This window comes from Podarcis gaigeae, assembly GCF_964106915.1.
Source record: "Podarcis gaigeae genome assembly, chromosome: 11".
NCBI classification, from domain to species: domain Eukaryota; kingdom Metazoa; phylum Chordata; class Lepidosauria; order Squamata; family Lacertidae; genus Podarcis; species Podarcis gaigeae.
Genome location: NC_139687.1, coordinates 49,963,403 through 49,987,691, shown reverse-complemented (window position 1 = coordinate 49,987,691; position 24,289 = coordinate 49,963,403). Strand labels below are relative to the sequence as shown.

The 24,289-nt window shown below is 43.4% G+C and overlaps 1 protein-coding gene across 4 annotated transcripts in view; it reads right to left on the bottom strand.

Annotated features, from left to right (window-relative positions):
* The window catches only part of ALPK2 (alpha kinase 2), a 65,665-nt gene that overhangs the window by 15,033 nt on the left and 26,343 nt on the right, over window positions 1-24,289 (bottom strand). For 2 of the 4 annotated variants that reach the window (XM_083702799.1, XM_083702798.1), the window contains 7 exons: window positions 9,122-12,101; window positions 7,481-7,628; window positions 5,863-5,990; window positions 5,731-5,766; window positions 3,460-3,734; window positions 3,244-3,332; window positions 323-540 (listed from right to left, as the gene is read on the bottom strand). In XM_083702799.1, the coding sequence (XP_083558925.1) occupies window positions 323-540; window positions 3,244-3,332; window positions 3,460-3,734; window positions 5,731-5,766; window positions 5,863-5,990; window positions 7,481-7,628; window positions 9,122-12,101 (3,874 nt within the window). The remainder of the gene's footprint in view (window positions 1-322; window positions 541-3,243; window positions 3,333-3,459; window positions 3,735-5,730; window positions 5,767-5,862; window positions 5,991-7,480; window positions 7,629-9,121; window positions 12,102-24,289) is intronic. The other 2 variants (XM_083702800.1, XM_083702801.1) reach the window with 1 other exon arrangement.

Sequence of the window (24,289 nt, the reverse complement as noted above, 5' to 3'; positions counted from 1 at the left end):
TTATTTGGACAGGGCTGGGCAGTCGCAAGGTCTGAGCTGCATGGATACACTGGTGGAGCAGATCTATCCCTCCCACCAGTGTGGCTATGCAACCACTGCCAATCTACTCTCCCATTGACACCAATGTTGGGAGGATGGCACTACTGATACCGCAGATATGGGGACGGGGCTTTGTCTGTGAGATGAATGGTTTGCCTGATGTCAGCCAGTGAACCTCTGGCTGAAGTGAGGCTTGAACCAGGGACTTCATCGCTCACTTGTCAGCTGCTACACTTCCATCAGCTTTCCATCAAACACGGACATGTAGTGTTGAGATGCTCACCTTGCATGTCTGTTACAAGCAAGCTGCCGCTGGTTCTTTCATATACCCAGTGCTGAAAGGTGCAGCATTTCTGGCCAGCTTCCGAGTCTCTTCGCAGGAAGTTTATTTCTTTTCCATCCCTGATGGAGTATTTCACGAATTCTCCAATTAGCTCCTCTTCCACGGTCGCATAAGGGACGTTGTTCTTGGGCCGATGAACAAGGAAAATAGGAATGATTCTAAAATGAAAACCAATAAATAAGACAATGACAGATTATAATCCTAGGCAGCACTTAAGGCTGCACTCACGAGTCCATGCAGACTGCTGTATTTTTTTCTGTATGTTCTCTCTGAGACCGATGGCACATTATAAAATGCTGTCACTCCCGGGGGAACTGCTGTAAGATTTTCAACACGTGTAAAAGGAACACTAAAGGGGCATGGGGGGGGAGAGACCACATCAGGATTATAGTTAAAACAGCTACATCTGTGTGGATGTTCCCTTTAAAAAAACACCTCTGCATGGAAATGGAACAGAACTTACCAGTCAACACATGAAAAACAGAAATGAACTAGATAAAGGCCATTCCATCCACCCCTAGTTCTTTGTAACATATAGTTTTCAGCTTCAGAAAGATAGTCTGTGATAACTTTGATTTTAAAAAATAAAGAAACAGACTCAAGGAAGCAAAGTGTTTGGAGAGGTCAGGAGGGACACATTTTTAGGAAGTGCTGGAACAGGATTCTTTAGCAAATTACCGCAGCGTTTGTGAGCTGGGTTTCCGCTTGGAAAATCCTTCATAGATATGAGTACAGCTGTTGCGATGTGTAAATAAGAGCCCTAAAGCTATTCCATCATCGCCTCCAGAGCTCAGGCCCAGCACAGTGTGCTCAGATGTGCTGCTCGCATCTTCCCTTTACATTTTCCAGAGGCGACTTCTATTTTTAACCCTGCACTTTCACCTTGTTTGAACCAATATTTTTTACTGCAGATCTAGAAATGAAGTAGCAGCCCTGCCGAACAGAGAGGGTTGATGCACACAACCAGGACAAACTGTCTCTCTCTTTCTTTGCATTATTGTTGGCATCGGTCTGTCTCAAGAGACAATGGAAGAATGCAAGGGTAAAGGAAACCGTTGGGAGAGTTACAATGCCTGCTGTGTCGGTGGAGACCAATACAGGAATGATATGTTTTATTGCAGATGGGGTAGGTGAAGGCGTCTGGTTTTGCTGTTCCAGATGCACCGTGGCATTTCTTCTCTCTGCGCTCGTCCTAGCATTCTCCTCTGGCTGCTGCTGTGGATACACAACCTGACTGCTGCTTCCAGGAACTACAGGGCAGGGTTGTTGCTGCCAGTCTTCACGCCACATTTGCAGACATCTTTATAATGCAGAGTTGGTCTGTCAATAGGCCTGGTACCTGAACCCAGCTCCCCATAAAGCACATCCTTGGGGATCCTGCCATCTTACATTCTGTGGGCATGACCAAGTCAGTGTAGCTGCTGCTGAGACAGAAGTGCAAACATGCTGCAAATGTGGGCTTGGAAGAGCACATCTTTGTGTTATGAGACTCTGTCCTGCCACACACAGCAGGTGCCTATCAAATTTATTTCAGGTTAACCTGCACAATGTATTACGTGTCTCCCCCACTAAGATACTTTTAAATGATTCAGATGCATCTGAAGGAGGTATCTTATATCCTCTTGAAAGAGATGACAAATTTCAGGGATATGTAAGACTCATCCCCAACGTCATGCATGAACAAGAAGGAATTTCAGCGATCACTTCAGGAGGTGGCTATATATGACTATCCTACAGTGGAACAGCAAATCCTTTGAAAAAGATCTGAGGTCATGCTGGTCCAGCCATCCATTACAGCATTTAAACGGTGTTTCCTTACCAATGTGAAGTGTTGAGCTGGCACCCCACAATAAATAATAATAATGATAACTATAATAGTTTGCACTAACAGCAATTTCAGTGCTCAAAGTGCTTCAGATACATTGGGTTGTGTTCAGCTTTGCACTAAGGAGAATGTTCTGCTGATGCAAAGTTTTCTCTTGTACAACTGAATCTTCACCCCCCCATGCACCCCCATCTGTTCTGGAGCTCCCCACCAACCCTCCAGAGCAGATTTGGGGGGTGACACAGGTAGAGGATTGGGAGGGAGGGGAGACCCATTGCACTGGAGCTAATTACTATGCTAGCATAAATATTTAGTTGAATGCCACCCATTGTTTGTTTCTTGTGTGCATGATGAAAAAAGGATAAGAGGACAATCCCCTGCCCTGAAGAGATTTCACCAGAGGTTTTCAACCTTTTTGAGGCTGTGGCTCCCTTGACCAACTACATTATAATGTGGCACCCCTGTGGGGACCAGGAACCTAGTTATGTCACCCCTTGCTTGCAAAGCTGGCAGCTTCTTATCCTTTTTTGAACACCCTCCCTTGTCTATTTTCAACAGCAAGGGCTGGTGGACTAGCTGGCTGGGCTCCCTCACCCACTTGCTTGCTTATTCCGAGGCCACCTCAGCTCCTGGTAGCCAGCACCCCCTGACCAGCCCCAGAGGCACCATTTGCCTGCAGAGCTTGTAGCCAGGGCTGCTGCAACAAACAGCCACAGAAGCCTTTGGGAGGCAGAGATGCGAGAAGGCATCAGAGGGAGGGAGGGAAGGAAGGAAAGAAAGACAGAGGCCAGTATTGCCTGCGGCACACCTGACTATCATTCAAGGCACCCCAGGGTGCCACAGCACACTGGTTGAAAACCACTGGCTTACATAATCCAATATTCAAGGCAGAGGAAATAATAGAAGAAAGAGAGGCTGATTCACTCTAATTCTCATTCGTGTCCAACAGCATGCATGGCGCTAGGTGTGGATGTCATCCATCACAACATTGTTACGGCTGCAACACACATTTTATTTTTTTTTAAATGTTACTCACTCAGGCACCTCTCCAAAGCCCTCTAGAGGTTTTGTTTCCGCAGCATATATCTTGGCGTACTCTCTTGCCGTGTTCTGAACATAACATTCCTATATAAAAGAGAATCCAGTGGCATGGCAAGAAAGGAAACAATTAACACAGTTAACCATGGCTATAGTTTAAAAGTTTGGATTTCCCCACAGGCCTTGATTACAGAAGGGTACAGCAAGCACTTACCTGCAGTGCCAATTTGTAATTCTTTTTCATGAGTTCATCGTTGTTCCTGGTCCCATATGCAATGGCATTGTGCACTTTCAGAACACAGGGGTGGCCGGGGCCGAACACGGGAACTAAGCCTTGCATGACTTTGCTTCGGAAAGCCTTTCGGTGCACTCCTTCCCCAAAATGCAGCTCTTCGGTTATAATCCTCCCATGCAGGCTGTTGCCGAAATAACTATCATTGATGAAATCTTCCCTGAACATAAGCTCTAAGAATTCAATCTCTTCCAACCCTACAAATACATAAATATGCATAAGACCTCAACAAATAAACTACATTCTGCTAAGTAAAAAAGTTTATGCATATGCGCACCAAAGAGAAATCAACTGGGGGGGGGCAATCAAACTAGAGGAAGCAAAGGAGACAGAAAGAAGGCTCGGGGGGAAATGTATGAGGGCTTCTGGGATTTTTCATGCCCTTCTTAATACTGCAGCATCACATAATTTTTGAAAAGCATTTCTGATAGTGAGGGTTACTATGTAGTGGTTTTTGATATACTGCAAGGTACTGCAAACTGTTAGTACTGATTCTGAGGCTGATTCGTACTATCAACAGATTCGTGGTTGTCATATATCTCTTCCTCCTGTTGGCCATGCCTTGCTCATGGTATCCACATTAAGGTACTGTAATTTTGGCAGTGTGCAAAACTGGTAGATTATGTTCATGGTGAATCAGTCACATGACCCACATGCCACAGCAAACAATGATTGGGTAGAACCCCCTAAATCTGTTCCAGAATTTATATGAATAACCTGCTTAACCACCCCAATATCTATAGACTTGCAGGCAGTGCAGTGATGACATCAACAACCACTATATGACAGCATCCGAAGAGAAGAGTTCTTTCTATGATGCTCATGTAGCAAATGAACCCTTTTCATCTTTTCTTCAACTTTAGATGTATTTTTTTTAGGGAAGCAACAAGTATAGCCATTTACATATATATATTTCAGTATATAGCTCTGTAACCTTAATTATATTCTTTTGCTATTTTGTTATTGTAACCTTTTTCTTTTCTTCCTGTTTACTTTAATTCACTGTAATGTTTTCAGTATAAATAAATGACAACTTTAGACTTGGGCAGAAGAGGAATAAACTCTGTGATGAAGGTTGATGTGGAGCTTAAAGCATCTGTGATCATGCATGGAAACATCCAAGGCTTCAGGTCCTACGTGGATCTTCATTGTTGGAAATGCAGCCTGAACATGCTGCGGGGAAGGCTAACCCTTCTGGCATGTGGTGATGCGATTGCTGTGTATTCGGGGTCAGGAATTCAGTAGGGAATTTATGGCCCTCCAAATGCTGACAGACCCTTCCATCCTGACCTGCATTCTTTACCATTTCTATGACTACCTGGGTGTCCCCTCTTAGCAATTCCATCCATGTATCAAATTCCAATAGCAAAGGCACACAAAGATGCATTTGCAGGTAATGAATGAAAAGCCATGCAACTGTTTTTAAAGGGGATGGAATGATCAATCCTGCTCTTGAAGAGTCAGAACAACTAACCATCTACTAAACTGAAGAAGCTAAAGCTGACTAGCACAATATGTCCAGCAATGATGAAACCTGTTGGCAAAAGTGTTATCTATGTTTAGCACGGGCAAAGCAAAACACATGCTGGTGCGATTAGAGAAATAGCAACATATGGGGAAAGTATTTCTCATCTCTTAATTCCTTGCCTTTCTCCTTGGGTAGTGTTACATAGCACAAGACTTTGCAAAGGCCACATGTTTGGGCACCGGGAATGCTTGTATCAAAACAGTTCATTGTTATGGTTCCTTTCTCTCAGCAGAGTCCCTGTGGGGCCACTTCAGCTGCTTCAATTTCAGTGGGGCTTTCTGACCCTGCAAGCTAAAGCAGCAACCTTCGCCAAGCGAGTGAGGCAGACCCAGGCAACCATAAAGATGGGAAACCTAGGTACAATGTTCCTCTTCAAGAAAAAAAGTGGGCTAGGCTCTCAAGGAGTGGCTGATGCGATCAGCATAGCAGAGCTCAGAATAAGGTGACTCAGTGTTGATGGGAAGACACTTCATGTATACTTAGACAGACTTTCTTGTACATTACTGCTTCACATATTTCAGGGCAGACATTACAACCATCTCTGTCACCGCGTCCTAACAAGCCCTGGCTCAAATTAGTAACAGCTATGCAGAATATGCCCCAGTATGATTATGACTTGGCACGATTCTCCATAGGTGAACAGGAAGAATTCCAAATGGACTTACCTTCAACATCCTGAAGACTGGAAAGATGTTCCAGTACTGCAGAGAGAACAAGAACAACACAGGCAAGGTTTAGACAGTAAAACAGCACCTTTAATTGTACTTTGTCTTAAGAAACAATATGTTAGAATTTACCTTCGGAGGTCAGGTTAAATTCTGCAGACGCTTTCCCATACATATTCTTCAAGCAGCAGTGATACAGCCCTTGGTCCTTTTTACCAGCTTGAACTATTGCCAGGGATACTGGAAAGTCATCTCCTGCACTAGAAGAGATGTTAACATTGGAATGTTTGTGTTTCTGCTTAGTTTTCTGCTTAGTTTTTCAGAGGTTTGTGTGATCTCTTTGTCTTCCTTCCCCTCTACCTCTTGTTCCCCACCCCCATTACTGGAATGTAGGGAAATATGGCCACTGTTGTTAGTTATTGCTGCTGGAACAGTAGGAAAGTAAGTGGCTAGGAAGGAGTTATTATTCAGCTCAGATTTAAATCCAAGCTGGGGAAGAACATGGAAGTCATAATACTCGCCTTGATTTTAAGGCAAGCACTATGAGTTGCTGAATCTCATACTTAGCAACATTTCTAACAAATATGGAGTGCCAAATTTGAGTCAGGCCTAAAAGCAAGCAAGCATGTAAATAAATGCACATGAATGACCCAATTCCATGTACACATCTGAAGTCACTTGACAACTGTAGGGTACCACACTCACCTATACCACCCACTCAAACAGCATAGGTTTCATATGTTTACAAAATGTGGAAAGGATTTTTTTATAGGAGCTACAATCCATAAATGTTCATTTCAAATATATCTACAGGATGCAGTACTTGGGGTTTTTTTTAATATTGCTTTTATTGATTTTCATGGTACAGAAGATAAATTTTGAGAAAACAATTGTTACAACAGTAAACCACAAATAACTTGTCCTGATAAAATTACAGGCCATGTGCCGTACTTGTTGAATTTGTTAGTTCTGTTGCCACTGGTTCCATGTGCTCTGTCAATGCTTAGAATGTGTGTTAGAATCCAGAAATCATTTAGGATTAAATCAATCAAGCCCTGCTTCTTTCATTGGTTCTACTGACTAACTGCTCTATGGTACAATAATTTATTGTATCCACAAATTTTAGAGATAATCCACACACACACACACACACACACAGTCCTCATCCACTCCTCTTTATGTGCACTGCTGCCTGCATATAAATACAAATAACTCCTCTTCCTGACAGCAGCACTCCCGTACCTATAGAACTGTGCACATGGCAAGGCTGTTTGTTGCTCAGCCTGTACCAAAGGTGTCATGGGCTTTGAGGACAATTGAACTCAGGACGCAAGAGAGAAACGTGCTAAGAGGAAGGCATGCTTGGCAAATTCACACCATGATCAACTCCTGCCCGGAAACCAATGTCCCCACTGTGGAAGGACGTGTGGATCCATAACGGGCCTCCACAGTCACTTACAGACTCATTGTTAAAACCATGTTTATGGATGACAATCTTACGAGTGATCACCAAAGAAGAAGAAGAAGTGAATGAATGAATTTATGTTACCCAGACAATCTGTGGAGGCCCGTTGCAGTAATCCATTATTACAATATCTCTTCACTAGGTGCAGCTGTCATTTCTCTCCATCCCATGATACCATCAGAGATTTGGTCATCAAAATAAGCACACTCCCTAACATGCACACTCTCCTCCACCCATCCAAATGGCATTGAAAAGCATGTATGTTTATTGCGTAGCTCTCCTTACCTTCTGTGAACTTGGGCAAGTAGCTTAGAGTCTTTAGTCCATGTAATGGTGGAGTCTTCATGAATTTCACTAAACTGGCAGCATAATTTGATATTTCCAGAGCGGTCAGGGAACAGTTCAGCTTGGATTTTCTTCACCAGCTTTGGTGCTTGAAGTAAAACACAATTCAGTGAGTGGCTTAAACACATAGTAAAACCTCAGGACCAATTTAGACATTACATGTCTGTTGACATGTCATTCCTGTAAGTTCATTGTAAGAGTTTAAAAATAACAATGATGCATACACCTTGTAGACTGTGAACCATGTAGATTTCTTTTTGTCTCTTTCTCTTAGGGCTAGGGGTTTCTTTTCTGATGAAAAATCAATCAACCTTTTCCACTTTTTCCTGGAGCAGCGTTTCCTCCAGCTGTTTTTGGAATGCAAGTCCCATCAACCCTAGCTAGCAAGACCAGTTGTCAGGGATGATGGGAATTGTAGTTCAAAAGCAGCTGGACATCCAAGCAAATTAATATTCTTCCATAATATTGTTTATTTCATTATAAATGTTTATTTAAATGTTCTAAGAAAGTGGTGGGTAACCTCTGAGCTTCCAGGTGTTTATTTATTTCCATTTATAAAATCTTTTAAAATATTAGGATGGCGTACAACAACAATTCCCATAGGTGCCAACCAGCATGATCAGTCATTAAGGATGATGGGATTCATAGTCTAGCAGTACTTGGAGAGCTTCTGGTTCCCTAACCCTGGCCCTGAAGATGGGAGCCACAGTTTCACACATATGTTCATGTGCCAAACTATCACTAGCCCCGAGTCTAATTAAGCTGCACTGTCCACAATCCAATTAAACCAGAGTGCTTTGATTTAAAACAATCCACCTCATTTAATTCTAAACCACATTTTTTATATTTTATTTAATAAAAGGAAGGGCACATGAGATGGTAGTTATTAACTGATTGGGTAAGGACTCACTGTTTTGTAGAGAAAACTAAGCATGTATGCAGTAGCTGATTTGTCACAATAACCATTTCATGGGACTGAGATGTCAGATGATAGTAACACTTCTCTTCTGGTAAACAATATTGAATTGGGGAGAGCCCATACCTCGGTGGTACAGCTCATGCTTTACATATAATAGTTTCTACGTTCCATCTCGGGAAGAGGTGCCAGCCTGTGAGGCCGATTAGGGAGGCAATGTCACACACATGACATCACACACGTCCGGCGCAGGACATCAAGAGCAGCCAGGGGCGGAGCTGAGCAGAGCGAGGATGGAGTTTCAATGGCCAGCAGTTCCTCCTTCATCTCCTCCTGGTGCTGCCACTGGCAGGAGTCTGCTTTGACCCTCCTTCCCCTTCATGGCAGGAGGAGGAGCAGCTGGCCACTGGATCCGCACTGTGCTAGGCTCCGCATTTTGCCTCCTTGCTTGGGAGACCCTTGCCCCTACCCCTAAAATACTGAGGGGGCCAACAAGGGCTTGCCCCCCTGGAGCTGGCACCCCTGATCTCTGGCATCTCCACCTACAAAGCAACTCAGAAAGCAAAGTTAGGAAAGACCTGTGTCTGGAGCCTAGGAGAATTTCTGCCCAAGGACTGCTGATGTGTAAGGACAATTTAAAAAAATAAATCAGTTTCTAAACATACCTTTGCTGTCTTTTTTGCAAGGCAGTTTCCGTTGTTCCCTCTTCTCTTCCTTGTGAGTTGGCCCGGCCTCTGTTTTTGAGACTTTTTTGACACAGCTGGCCTGGTTGCAAACATTTTCCTTCGCTTCAAGGCGCGGCTTCTTAATTTGTACCTTTGGTGCCATCTTCTTCTTTACGGTTTCTTGCTTACGCTTCACGTCCTCGGTGCTACTGTGATGCGAGGGTGCCTTGCAGGGTTTGGAGGATTCCTGCGACTTCGTCTTCCCTTCTCCTGCAGTTGCTCCTGAAGTGCACGGCTGAATTTTGACCTGGGGCAGCTGTTCCTGAGAATGATGGCTGTTCTTGGAGGCACAAGTCAAGACGCTGACTAAGGCCCCTATTGCATGCTCTGATGAATTTAGGCTTTGCCTCTCACCATCCGTGAATGCTGTGGCTCGATTGTGACCTATAGATGGAACTACACACTCTCCCACTAATCCCCCTTCAGACACACCAGCTTGCTCACCGGAAAGGACCACGAATGGATGCACAAAGTCTGTAATATCATGCCAAGAATACATCTGTTCTGAATTAATAAGTGCCCTCATGTAAGGCTCCACTTCCTCTAGGTTACATTCAGTGGGCTTTTGAGTTTCTCTGGCACCCCTTTCACACGGGATTATTTTGGTCTGACTTTCTCTGCCTACATGCTGGTACTCATCCTGTTGTAGTTCACTGTTTTCGTGCCAGGAATGTGTGTGTTCTGAATCGATTAGATTCCTCATATAAGGTTCTACTTCAGTTTCCTCGGGATCATGTGAAATAGACATTTGTCTTTCTCTCTCACACTGGACTGTTTGAGTGTTACTTTTTTCCACCACCCTTTCACACTGATTCTGCCAATATTCATCCTTATCCTTCTTAATTCCGACTTGTATGGACTCAGTTTGCCTTAGGCTTTCAACTGCCTCTGGTACATTTGTACCAAACTTTCCTGACACTAGTTCATTTGTACTACAACCTTCGCATTTGCTTTCCTGTAGAATCTCATGCTGAGCACAAACGATTAAATTGCCTTCCACATGGCTTGCATTTTGATTATCCTGACCTGTACTGTGACACTCATTTCTGATAATACTTGAAGGCTGAACAGTGTTTAAAGCTGCTGACTTGCAATGTTCCGATGGAGAACATGCAAAATCCAATCCTAACTCTAAACGGTCAGTAATGCTAGATTTTTTTCCGGATACTGTTTGATGAGAATCTGATGGTGGCATCACATATTTGCATTCTAGGGCAGCTTGCTCTATGCTTGTGCCAAAGTCCCTATTTTCTTCACTCATGTCATTTTCATTGTTCTTGTTTATTTCTAACAGAACTTCAGTGTAGAATCTAACTTTGTATGATGCCGTGAAAACTGGTTCTACTTTGTGCCCCTCTATTTTTTCATTGCCCTCAACAGCTTTAGGCTCAGTAGCTAAAACTGAACTATGTTCTTCCGTGTGGTAGCTGCGGTTCTGTGCATCAGATACAGCTTGAACATCTTTACCATTATTGCCTCCCAAAACATGATAAATATCACAATTATTGTCACTTCGAGATTTCATTTCTGACTCAGTTCCTTTCTCCTGAAATTTCTCTGCAACGCTTTTATCGACCGCCGTAATTGAAAAGTGTTCTTCAGTTCCAAATTGATCATTATTTTTGCCAGAGAAATTACTGGATGAATCCTCTTTCAGTGAAAGCTCAGCAAGATTAGCACACTCTTTTATTCTCGAGTGGCGCAGTGTAACATGAGACTCTTTAGTAGGCATCTCGTCAGCCTGCTTTGCTTTGGGGCCATCTGTACCATGAACAATCTGTTCAATACAAGACAATGGCCTGGGATAATTGGCAGGTAGGCCTTTTAACATTTCTTGGCCATGTTCTAAAGGATCGCCTGGAGCTTCTGTAAGTTTGAATGGAGATTCTACTCTACAAGACTGGAAGCCACCATCAGTCATAATTGTTTCTTCCTGATAAGCAGACATATGAGCAGATCTATTATGATCAGGCTTTTCCTTTTGGATATGGCTGCTTAATGGATGAACAGATGGCTTTTCTGTTTCGTGTCCAAAGGCAGAGCACAGACACATGGCATCTGTTTCTGCAGGTAGTGCAAAAGAGCTGTTGTCCGTGGATGTGCGGCTACATGCTCCATCTCCTTTTAGCGCACTGCAGTAATCAGTGTGGACTTTCATTACTCCTGCCAATTCTGTGACAAGCTGATTATCTTCTGTTAGATTTCCTGGCACATGCTGCCTAGTGCTTACATCCCTCGCAATGTTCAGCCCTTCAACCTCCTTGGCAGCGTCAGTCCCAGCTGCTGAACTCTCAACTTTGCTGCTTGCGCAAGTGAAGTCACAGCCCCAGTCTTCTCCCTCATAAAGAAGCATCTGTAACTGCTCGTGCATGGATGATAAATCAGCATCTCTGACCTCAGGTTCTGCAGCTTCCAAGGCTCCCTGGGAATCCACTTTGGGCAGATATTGAGCACAGGGAATATCATGGACTGCTTTTACATCGTTAGACTCATGGGGCTTCCCTCCACAGGCCTTTGCTCTTTCCGTCTGTATATTGGGCACAGACAAAGGAGTCAGAATGTCACATAAGCCTTCTTGCTTAGAAGTGACACTGGGGTGACTTTGTGCACCAGGCGGCACATTGCAGCTTGCTGTATCATCCGTGATTGTGAGATGAAGAGTTTGATCCCAGCACAGCTCCCTCTCATTATGAGTCCCATTGGACACACAAAGACCAGCAGAGTTTTCCAGCACTGCACTGCCTGTTGGAAATCCGTTTTTGCCACTGACCTTTTCTGAAGCTGACTTTTCTGAAGCAGGGCTTTTTACAGGGGAAGATTTGAAAACAAATCTCTCGTCTAATACAGGCTCTGTTATAAATAGTTCCAGATTACCACTGATTGGCACTGTGTTGTCAGAGTCAGCTTCTTGTTGCTGTACCTGGAAGAAATAGGGCGAGGGAAGGAATGAAGAAATAAGACATGTTTATGAATTACGAATTAGGCTATTCAATCAGAAAGCTCAGGTGGGACTGGGGCCCGAAATGATAATACAGTGGTACCTTGGTTTTTGAGTGTCTCAAAAGCCGAACGTTTCAGTTTTTGAATGCCGAAAACTCAGAAGTAATTGCTTCCATTTTCGAATGCGCCTCAGAAGTCAAACGGCTTCCGTGGCTTTTTTCAATTTTCTCAATGAAAACTGCAGATGGCCCTTTGCACCTTGGTTGTCGAATGTTTCAGAAGTCGAACGGTCTTCCGGAACAGATTACGTTTGACAACCAAGGTACCACTGTACTCTAATGTGTGACTAACCCCATGATTTATCAACATCCGTATGATACCTATTATCAATTCAAGTCAACACACTGGTGTGTATGAAGTCATGTGGGTTTAACAGGGTTGGCCTTGACTAGGGTACATGCATAAAGGTAAAGATAAAGGGACCCCTGGCCATTAGGTCCAGTCGTGACCGACTCTGGAGTTGTGTGCTCATCTTGCTCTATAGGCCGAGGGAGCCGGCATACAGCTTCCGGGTCATGTGGCCATGAACCAGAGCAGCACACGGAAACACCGTTTACCTTCCCGCCGGAGCAGTACCTATTTATCTACTCGCAGTTTGACGTTCTTTCAAACTGCTAGGTGGGCAGGAGCAGGAACTGAGCAACGGGAGCTCACCCCATCGTGGGGATTCGAACTGCCGACCTTCTGATCGGCAAGTCCTTTAACCCACAGCGCCACCCACGTCCCTAGGGTACATGCATAGCGAGTGCAAAAATAAGGCCTTTTCAGGCCAACATTTAGCATTTTAAAATCCTGTTGATTTCAATGGGAAAAATGTAAGCACACACTTTACCTTTCCACTGGAATCACTGAGACATAAAAAAGGTTTAACTTTTGCTAGTTCACACACCTAGTTTAAAATCTACTATTACTTTAGCCCAAGCCATGCTGAAGTCATATACTGCAAGTGACCAGGGATAGATCATACTTTCAGATGATGACTTCATGGAGAAACTGGACAAAGTCAATGATCTAGTGATTCCTTGTGGGAATCCCATACCCAGAAGGAGAGGGAAGGTCTAAATCATGTGTGGGAAAACCTCCCCACCCCCGCAGATGTTGCTGAACTACAACTCCCATCAGCCTCAGCAAGCATGGCCAGGGGTGATGGGTGTTGTACAACATCTGCAGTGTCAAATGTTTCCCTTATCTGGTCTACATCTACAAAGCACTGCATGTGGAGAGCATTCCTTTCTTTTGTAGCGACAGGGGAAGCTCTGCTAGGTGGGGTCACATTCCTGCAAATCAGAATCATCATGAGACTCTCGATGAGAGGAGTACTTGTGTGTGCGTTCATGGACCAAAGCATGGCACCTGTTTCTTTTCAACATTGCAGAAGGCAAATACCCTTTAGGTTGTTAAAGGTGGGAGAGCCTAGTTTCTTAGATCAAATTAGTATCCATAGAGCATGGGTGGGGATCTTGGAGCCCTCCAAATTCCATCAGTCCCACTCAGCATAGCCAATGGTCAAAGATAATGGGAATTGGAGTCTAACACCACCTGGAGAACCACAGGTTCCCCATACCTGCTCTATGGCATTCAGTAAAATTAATGAGCAAATGAAATGTCAATTAAATATAAAATAAAGCATTTAATTATCAGTAATTCCATTCAGCCACAACAGCTAATAGCTGCAGAACTCCATATGCAGGAATAACGCACTTCTTGGTACCCAGTGCTGAAATAACAAGGTAAGACCATCACCTTCAGATCATGTTTATGAGCTTATGGAAGCATATGCTTGGCCACTTGTAGAACAAATACACTAGGCTAGTTTGAGATTGGTCTGGTTCAGCAAACCAGTCTTAGTTCTTAGTTGATTGACTTATAACTCTTACCAGAAGGGACCCCTGGCTATTAAACTCCAGTCAAGAGAGGAACAGCTTTTAAAACTTTTTTCAAACAGTTATAAAATCATGGATCAATTGATAAAGATTATTAAATGTAAAGGAGCCCATGACCATTAGGTCCAGTCGTGACCGACTCTGGGGTTGTGGCGCTCATCTCGTTTTATTGACCGAGGGAGCCAGCGTACAGCTTCCAGGTCATGTGGCCAGCATGACTAAGCCGCTTCTGGTGAACCAGAGCAGCGCACGGAAACACCGTTTACCTTCCTGCCGGAGCAGTACCTATTTATCTACTTGCACTTTGACGTGCTTTCGAACTGCTAGGTTGGCAGGAGCAGGGACCGAGCAACGGGAGCGCACCCCTTCACGGGGATTCGAACCGCCAACCTTCTGATCAGCAAGTCCTAGGCTCTGTGGTTTAACACACAGCGCCACATGCGTCCCTTCATAAAGATGATTATTTTTAATCAAATTAAGAGGATTTGGAAACCTGTAATCTAGACTTTGATTTACTGCAGTGATGATGATTCTATTCCTCTGGTAGCAATACACGTTCCCAAACCTCAGTATTACCCACTAAAATATATTTTAGTATATTACTTCACTGGCATTCAGTGAACATAAGCTTATTTTGAAGACTTTAAATTCAGTAAAATTTAGGATGTAACTTTATGCACTCTTACGTGAGAGCAATTCTCACTAACTTAAATTGGGCTTACTTCTGAGCAGGAACATATAGGATTGCACTGCAAGTCAAGTGCTCCTCTGACACCTTTTGCATTGACAGTCACCATTTCAATTTTTAAGATTAGCCTTCTGAAAATGTCAGCTCCGTTTCTTGTTGCTTGGTACACCCTCTGCCTAAATTGTGCCTAACCTTTTACTAAAATACTTGCTGGGATTTTGCTAACATCATATGATCGGTCTACCCTATACCACATGAGGTGGTAGTGTGAAAAATGAAAAGGGACAGCTGTCTCCAAGTTAGCAGAACTGCTAGATCAAACAGCAGATTGGTAATATCTTCTATAATATATGCTGAGCTCTGTGCTTCTGGCAGTGTCTACCTATATTACTTTAAAAAATGCTAAGTATCATAGTTTCAGTCAGCAAAGTTTCAAAATGTAGAGACAATGCCTTCAGAAGGCTGAGGTTTTGATGCCATCATGGTTCAGATGAAGAGCAGCAGTTCCTGATTAAGCAGAAAGGATGTGGTCAGCAGAAACCATACATGCTCATCCACCTACCTGCTTCCCATGGTGTCAAGAACATGCTTCTCCCCTGCCCTCAGTTATATAACTGAGTTACGTAATTCCTGTCATTATTATTCATCAATGTTATTGTCAAAGCTATGATAAAGAAATAGTAAAATATCCATCCCTGAACACAGGTGGTAAATGTTGACAAATGGCCCTGAGAAGCAAGAGTATGAACAGATTCAAGGCAATCCTGAGGTTTGTAGAAGTGCAAAAAATCTTCAGCATAAAGAGGGCAACTCCCAACCCCATCAATTGAAAAAGGGACTGAAGATGCCCAGCAGGCATGGAATATTTACTGCCAATTGTAAAAGGAAACTGGGAACTGGAATGCACTACTTGGACTCCTTACAGGTTGTGGCATCTTGAAGGAAGGAATGGCTGGCTAGCAGGATCTCTGAACAAAAGCAGACCATCAGGAAAGTGAGGATACACTGCATCATTAAAGAGGAAATTCAAAGGGAAAAGGCAGCATTTTGGGTCACTGTACAATCAACTGTATTATTTTCAAAATCTCTTTCATCGTGTCTAGCTGTGGCATTTACAAAAACAAGCCTCTTTAGCAGTTAGGCCAGATTTCCACCATCTAGCAAGTGCGCAATTTTATACTAAATAGGCCAGAGTCTAAAAGGGCTGAGTGTGAAATATTTAGCTCTGGCATACCTTTATTTGGGGAAGTCAAATAAATGGTGGAGAAGACGCTCCACCAGTTTATCATCGCAAATACAATGCCTTAACTCGCAAGGCGTTTTTCTATACAGGTAGCTTGCACCTTATCCTTATACTTGTGCGATCGCAGTTATGTGTAGATGGGGTGGCTAAAAAGGGGGGGGATGGAGGAAACACACCCTCCATTTGCTTTTCTTCCTGCCCCCTACCACACCTGCAATCACGGGCTTCTTCAGCTTTGGGAAGTAACTGCAAGGGCTCTGGTGGGATCCCAGAGCCCTTGCTCTTCCTCCCAGAGCTGGGCAAGCAGGGGTGCCAACTCCTGGGAACTGAGCCCTCCAACCTCCAAAAAAATCAGGGGGTGGAGAAGGCCAAGCACAGAGCTGAGCACAGCACGGCTTCAGTGGCCAGCTCCTTCTCCTCCTGGCACGGAAGGGAAGAAGGGTTGAAGAAGCCCCTTGCTGGTGGTGGTAGCAGCAGCAGCAGGAGCTACCGGCCATTGAAGCCACCCTGCTGCCACATTTGTCTCCACCCCCTGGCTCCTCCCAACACCCTGGTGTTGTGCATGCAACGTCACCCTCCCCCCATTGCCCTAGCATGTTGGTGCCTCTGTGGACAAGCAGCCTTACTCCTTGTAAGAGGGGTGGTTCTAGGGCTGCCTGGCTTTCAGCATTTTTGCATCTAAACATTGGCCCTTGTGTAAGAAGCGAGTTACCTGTCTTTGCCTCTGAGGATATTATTGAAACTGAAGGGCAGCCTCCTATTAGAAGATATGGGAAATTCTGTTCTGCCATTCTCAAACTTGTGGATTTGGTCTAATCTTGGTCTAATCAAGGAGTGAAATTAAGGTTCTCCACAGCTGATAGTGAAGTCAGAACTAAATGTTTCTTTTTATTTTTTCGTAAATTCTGTTACTGTTGCAGTTCAATCATGCCTATGACTGTAGGAATCTCTGCCTAGTGAAGGAAAGCGAAAAAATCTTGTTATATTGAGCCTTTCTAGCTCAGATGAAACCAGAGTTATTTATATGAACATTCTTAGTTTGAATAGGTTTAAATCTCTCCTTATTTGCCTCTTTGTCCACCAGAAAGAATGTCCATGCTGCTACATCTGTATATTCAGAAACTAATCTGTATAGTCCTACTCCTCCTAGCCAGTTATCACTAAGCAATCTCCTCTGCTGAGAATGAATCAAAAGGGATTTGTGCTTTTGCTCAGAGTCCAGAGGAAAACAGCCTATCCTGTTACAGCTTAATCACACTTGAAATGTGCCTTCTGAATTGAACATGCTTGCAGTATGACTTTTTCCCAACATTGAGGACAGCCTGTTGAAAACACACTGAGTTAATCTGGGAGACTGATCTATTGGGAAACTGAATTACTCAGTCTAATAACATCTTCATCTCATCAAAATAAGAAAAGGGGCACGGGAAGAGATTAGCTGATAGGATTTTCTGAAAGAATATTATGCCATGGTTGTGGAATTTAGCTCTCTAATATTCAGGATATGTGAACTAGCCTCTCTTACTGCCCTTTAAGTTGCACTGTGATTTTTTTGTTCCCTACGATTTTGTCAGTGATGTCACAGTGCAACATCTGCTGTAGTGATGTCATGGACACCCACAAATAAAATCATGAAGGGTGGTGGTAATCTGATTAAAAGGCAGCAGGGGCAAATGAGCCTTGGACAGTGAGGGTGAAGAACAAAATTGTGCCAAAAAGCTACAGCCAGGAGCAAAAGCAAAAGCAGTGCCAAGCATCATCAAGACAGCATAAACATTCAGCAAGATAAATATATAAATAAATATTTTGTTCCTGGCATCCAAATGTCTCAAGAGACAATGGAGTGAGCTTCCAGGTGTGTGTGTGTGACATAAAATCTCTGTGTTAGCAGCACCTAAGTGACCTCCCTGGTGCAGAAAGCCCAGGCAGTGTGTATGGAGATCCTGGGCTGCCCAGACGTCAGGACCCCTCTCTCAGCCTCTTTGATGTGGTCCAAAGGAGAGCAGAGCAGTATGTTTGGCACCAGCTTGGCTGCAGGAGTTGCTGGAAGGAGGCGTTCAAGGCACCATCCAACCGCCTTAGGGACGCTGCTCCAGATTTGTGTAGGGTTTTTACTGCTTCTATTTGTTTTTGTTGTATGATTGTGACAGGCAGATAAAGAAATATTGTACTTTTATCTTGTTATTTATTAATCTAGTAGATTAATTAATCTACTAGATTAATCTAGGCATTGATTCAGTTTAGAGGTTGGTCTGGTTTGCATGTATTGTGAAACCACAGTTTAGTGTAAGCTCTCTCTTTCTCACATTTCACACATTTCAGTAGCTTGCTCCCTTAAGATTTATGAGCAGGGGTCAGCAACTTTTTCCAGCCGTGGGCTGGTCCACTGTCCCTCAGACCTTGTGGGGGGCCGGACTATATTTTTTTTGGGGGGGGGGAGGGGAATGAACAAATTCCTATGCCCCACAAATAACTCAGAGATGCATTTTAAATTAAAGCACACATTCTCCTCATGTAAAAACACCAGGCAGGCCCCACAAATAACACAGAGATCCATTTTTAATAAAAGGACACATTCTACTCATGTAAAAACACGCTGATTCCTGGACCATCTGCAGGCCAGATTAAGAAGTAGATTGGGCTGCATCCGGCCCCTGGGCCTTAGGTTGCCTACCCCTGATTTATGAGGCAGAGATATCTCCCTCAGTATTCAAGGAATTGCTTGGCTCAACTATTCACTTCTGTCTTAATTTTCAACACACCACGTTATTTTCTGCCGCGAGAACTACTCATTTAAAATTGGTAAGAGTCATCTCAGGAGGGACCTCACTCTTGCTACGTTCCAATTAATGCCTTCTACATTTCTTGAAGGTAGATTGACCTTCAAGGTACTATATCCAGTGCTTTTTTGGGGGGGTACTCAAGCGTACACAGTACTGGCATCTCTTTTTCTTGTTGTTAAAAAGTGTGGCACTTTCTGTAACAACTTCATGGTGAGTACCAGCACCTATTTTTCTAGAAAAAAAGCTCTTCCTATATCTGCTACAGTGGGTTGGATGAGGTCAAGGACTTGCCTATTATCAGTTTAACTGTTCATTGGCACAAGATATTGGAGAAAATATATCACTGATCTGCTAAAAAAAGAAAATGAAAGTAGCAACTGATTTGTGTGTCAGAAGATAGATTTTTATTCATATATTTTGCTTTTGGGGGGAAAAGAGTTCCTGATTTCTTAGTGACAAGCCAAAGGAGCAAACCATACTTTCTAAGGCAAATGTGGAAGATACTGTTGGAGAAGTTTGATTATTTTGATAGTTTTGTTTTTATTTTTGTATGGTTAATGGTTACTTACTAAAACTGAAACTGGAAATTGGTATAATGGGATTCAACTGGATTTATAAGTTATTCTACTCATTGATCCAACTGCAAGGCTTCGATAAAGTTGCTTTTTATTGATTTATGCTTGATTTTATTTTATTTATCATCACATTTGCTGTTTCGTGTCCCTCTCCCCTGCTCTGCACTGTGATGACCCATGGTTATAAGCAGTAAATGTGAACTGAGTGGCATTATTTTCCTATGGTAGCTTGAAATATCAGATGTAATATCCAAATATAAATGAGCACACTGCACGATGGCCCAAATTCAGGAGTGACGTGAATAGCAGTATGTGATACATGCTGGTAAGTTGGTATAACTTACACATCAAGGGTGTGGAAGGACAGCAGGTTGCAGAAAGTACATTAGCCATGGGGAAAGAAGGTAAACAGAATTAACTTCTTATGACATAGCCATATGGAAATTCCCATTTCCATAGCTGGAAGGAGTTGGCGCTAGAGAGAACAGCTGGCTTCCCAGCTGCCTGACAAAAGGGTAATGCAAGAGTCCTTGGTTTGGTGGCAGAGTGTATGATTTGCAGATGAAGAAAGATTGCAAGTAGACAGACTGTGAAAAATCTCTGCCGGAAGGCTTGGAAGAGCTGCTGTCTGTACGGAAGAAGCAGTACTTATTTTTTTCTTCAATTAAAAAATATATATTTTCTGGGTGGCTTACAAATAAAACAAAATACAGTGGTACCTCGGGTTACATACGCTTCAAGTTACATACGCTTCAGGTTACAGACTCCGCTAACCCAGAAATATTACCTTGGGTTAAGAAACTTGCTTCAGGATGAGAACAGAAATCGTGCTCCAGCGGCGTGGTGGCAGTGGGAGGCCCCATTAGCTAAAGTGGTGCTTCAGGTTAAGAACAGTTTCAGGTTAAGAACAGACCTCCAGAACGAATTATGTACTTAACCCGAGGTACCACTGTATTAGAACCAAAGAAACAAAAAAGCTGATAAAAGCAATAAAAAGCAGCATACATAAAATGACAATTAAAATGCCTTTGGCGTGGGTCATTCTGATGAGAGCTTTGCAAAAGCAGGACACCATCGCCGTGAAGACTCTTTCCCCATTATCACCTGAGATGGCAGAGTTACTAAAATGAAGATATCTGAAGATTATTGTACTGTGCAGGCGGGCTTATTTTAAAGAATGTTACTTGGGTTTCAGACAATTTAAGACTTCAAAGGCAAGCACCGCCACCATTATTCTTTTTTATACCTTCTCTTATAACTCTGGAACGTGTGGTAACCCAGTTAGATTGATGGGCAGCAGTAGGTTCATGAAAGACTGTTTCCCACAATCCATAATTAACTGGTGAAATTCACTAATCACAGTACATGGTGATGGCAACAAATTTAGACAGACTTAAAAAAACCCAATGATATAAAGTTATGGTTCTATAGCCATAATACTTCAATAGAATCCCCAGTGCCAAGAAGCAGTGTACATGTGAATACCAAATGTTGGGGTTAAACAACTGGGGAGAGCTGTTGCCTTCATGCCCTTCCAAGGAACATCTGGTTGGTCTCTGTTGGAAACTGAAACTGAATACTGAACAAGTCAGACATTTGGTCTAGCCCCTTCCCGTCCTTCCCCTTATTATATTTCTAAGACCATTTAATGCAATGTAACCCAACGCCCACTACCACTGCTTTCTGCTGCATCAGAGGGGCCAAGTCAGAAGGTAGAAGCATCGCAATCACAGCAGACAGTAACATTTTAAGAAGAGAATCAACCAACTGGAGCATGTCTAGAGGAAGGCGACCAACCAAGACGGGGGCAGGGTCCAGAAACCAAGTCCAAATAGGAGTGGTTGAAAACACTGGGTATGTTTAGTCTGGAGAAGAAAATATTAAGGGGGATGTTGTAGTTGTCTTCAAATATCTGAAGGGCTATCACATAGAAAATGGAGCAGATTTGTTCTCCATGGTACCTCTGGTTGTGAACGGGATCCGTTCTGGAGGCCCGTTCACAACATGAAAGGAATGCAACCCGCAGCGGTGCGTCTACGCACGTGCGAGTTGCGATTCACCGCTTCTGCGTATGACGTCATTTTGTGCATCTGTGCAGGCGCGAGCGGTGAAACCCGGAAGTAACCCTTTCCGGTACTTTCGGGTCGCTGTGGGATGTAACCTGAAAGAACGTAGCATGAAGCAGACGTAACATGACGTATGACTGTACGTGGGGGAACTGCAAGGAAGTGAATTTCAACTGAACCTTATTAGGATTTTTTTAATGTTAAGAGCTGTTTGACAGTGGAACAAACTGCCTCAAGAGATGACGGGATCTCCATCTCTAGGGGTATTTAAGCAGAGAATGGGAGGCCATTCTCAGAGTTCATGCAGTTGCATTCTGTACTGCAGGTCATGCACTGAGAAGGATGCTTTGACTAGATGCCTTCCAGGCTCCCTCCCAATTCTTTGATTCTATGACTGAAGCTGTATGCTTCAGCAAGGGCAGAAAAAGTTAGGGCAAACAAGCAAGGGAAAAGCAATAGCGACCAGGCAGGATGCAAGTCCAACAAGAACCTGGGAAAGACTTGGAAATGGTCTGGGGAGACCAAGTCATAAGAGACCGAGGGAGAAACAAGCAGGTTCAAAGATACACTCAATGTGAAGCACACACAAAGTGAAGCACAGCCAAGAAGTTCTTTGCAGCAGCAACAACCTTTCCTTGATTTCTTTTTATCACTACTGTGAAAATGAGGGGCGCAGGTGACGCTGTGGGTTAAACAGAGCCTAGGACTTGCCGATCAGAAGGTTGGCGGTTCGAATCCCTGCGACGGGGTGAACTCCCGTTGCTCGGTCCCTGCTCCTGCCAACTTAGCAGTTCGAAAGCACGTCAAAGTGCAAGTAGATAGATACCTCTCCGGCGGGAAGGTAAACGGTGTTTCCTTGCGCTGCTCTGGTTCGCCAGAAGCTGCTTAGTCATGCTGGCCACATGAGCCGGAAGCTCTACGCCGGCTCCCTCGGCCAGTAAAGCGAGATGAGCGTCGCAACCCCAGAGTCGGTCACGACTGGACCTAACAGTCAGGGGTCCCTTTACCTTTTTATTGTGAAAATGGAGTGAAAGGAAGCATAGAATCTCATGGGCAAAACTACAGGTTGTGTGGTCCAGTGCTGCTTCAGGAAGTGGAAAATTCAGTGTCAAGGAAGGGGGTGCTTAATCATTTTTCTCCTGGTTTTCCGCTGTTCAGAATACACACACACACACTTCTCCAAGCAAGCACCACCAATATTTTGGCATTATTTTAAAGTCTGGCTTGCTTGCATTTCAAAAAATGCTCCAAATCTGAAGAGTAAAAGATGGACGCTACATGGTGTGCTTTGCAACCGAAATGAGATTTGAACTCATGTCTCCTTAGTTCAGATCTATCCATCCTTGCTGCAACTGGGTTCAGTGATGCCTGACAGACTGATGCAAAGTGCAGACAGCTGCGATTACAAATGACACTTCATCCAGATCAGAGATAAGGTAGAAACTCAGGCCTCAGGGGTGTCCATGTGAGAGGGGAAGGTGAAAGCTTCACCCTAGGGATTGGCAACTGTATATAGAGCAAAGGCCCACTCTTGCCGCTTTCACACCCATCCCCGGTTTTCACCCTTGTCCAGTGTCAGCCAAACCCCTGTAGCTTAAATGCTCCTTAAAATAAAACGCTGCTTCTAATGGGACACCTGTCCTGGATTAGCTACAATAAATCAATATCTGTATTTATTTCAGCTCCTCTAGGGAGATGGACGAGAAACATTTTTTAAATAATTCAAGAGCTTGCTTGAGTGGCACTAAGTGTGAAAGGCAGGAGAAACCAGAAGAGACCTGACTCTATGAGCTCTGCGGGTCCCCAAGGGGCTGGTGTTTGGTATGATCTTGATCTCCAGCCTTCATTCCACATTATGAAAATCAGTAAGTGTGAAAAATCAGGGGTGACACCAGAAAAATATACATATGGGGCTGGGCATGGGGATGGTGGGCAGAAAGTGCAAAGTACATTTTGGCAGAGAGATTTTTTTTTTTTTACAATTGCTTAAATCTGAATGAGAAATAAAGCTACGATATATTAAGATTATATTGGATAATACATAAAGGATAATACATGAGTGTGATCTTGGATTAAGTAAGTAAAGCTATTTTAAACTTACTTCAGAGTTTGATCTATTTCATTGCATGTGGGTGGAAGGGGGGAGAAAGCTGTCTCAAGCAGTTGGTGTGGAATGAATGAAGGTTTAATATCCTGTCCCTTGAATCAGGTAGTCATTCAAACAGATGAGTCTTTCAGTAGAAAATTGTTCTCTATAAAACAGGACACACACCTACTTCTTCTACCACAGAATAACCATTTCTGACTGTGTGAACATGTGACATAGCCTTGTTCCACTCATTATTTCATTTCCTTAAAAGAGCAGTTCTCAATATCTATTGCTTGGCACACTTGTGGAAGCTGGGCATATACCCAACATGAGATTATCTCAAACAAATGATCAAAACCACTTTTGAGTGAAGCAGAATAGAGAGTGGGATGGATATCCTTTTCAGTGAGAAAAAGGTGTGTGTGTGTTCATCCTTTTCGCTTCCTTGCAACTCTCTCACATTGTGACCTGCAGAGACCAGCTGTATCTGGACAGGAATAGCACCTCAAAGGATGTCTGAAAGCAGTCAAAATGAGCTTGCAACAGGTTGAAGAACGCAGCATGACTAGCCTAACAATAACAAATGCTATGCTTTATGGGGGGGTGTTCTTGTTCTTGCTTTTCTCTTGAGTATGTATTTTGTGGTTTTATATTGTGGTTTTATCCTCTGAACCGCCCTGAGACCTGCAGGTATAGGGCAGTATACAAATTTAATTCATTCATTCATTCAATAATAATGTAAAGCCTTGCATAGTAAAATTCTTGATAAAAGATTCTGGGA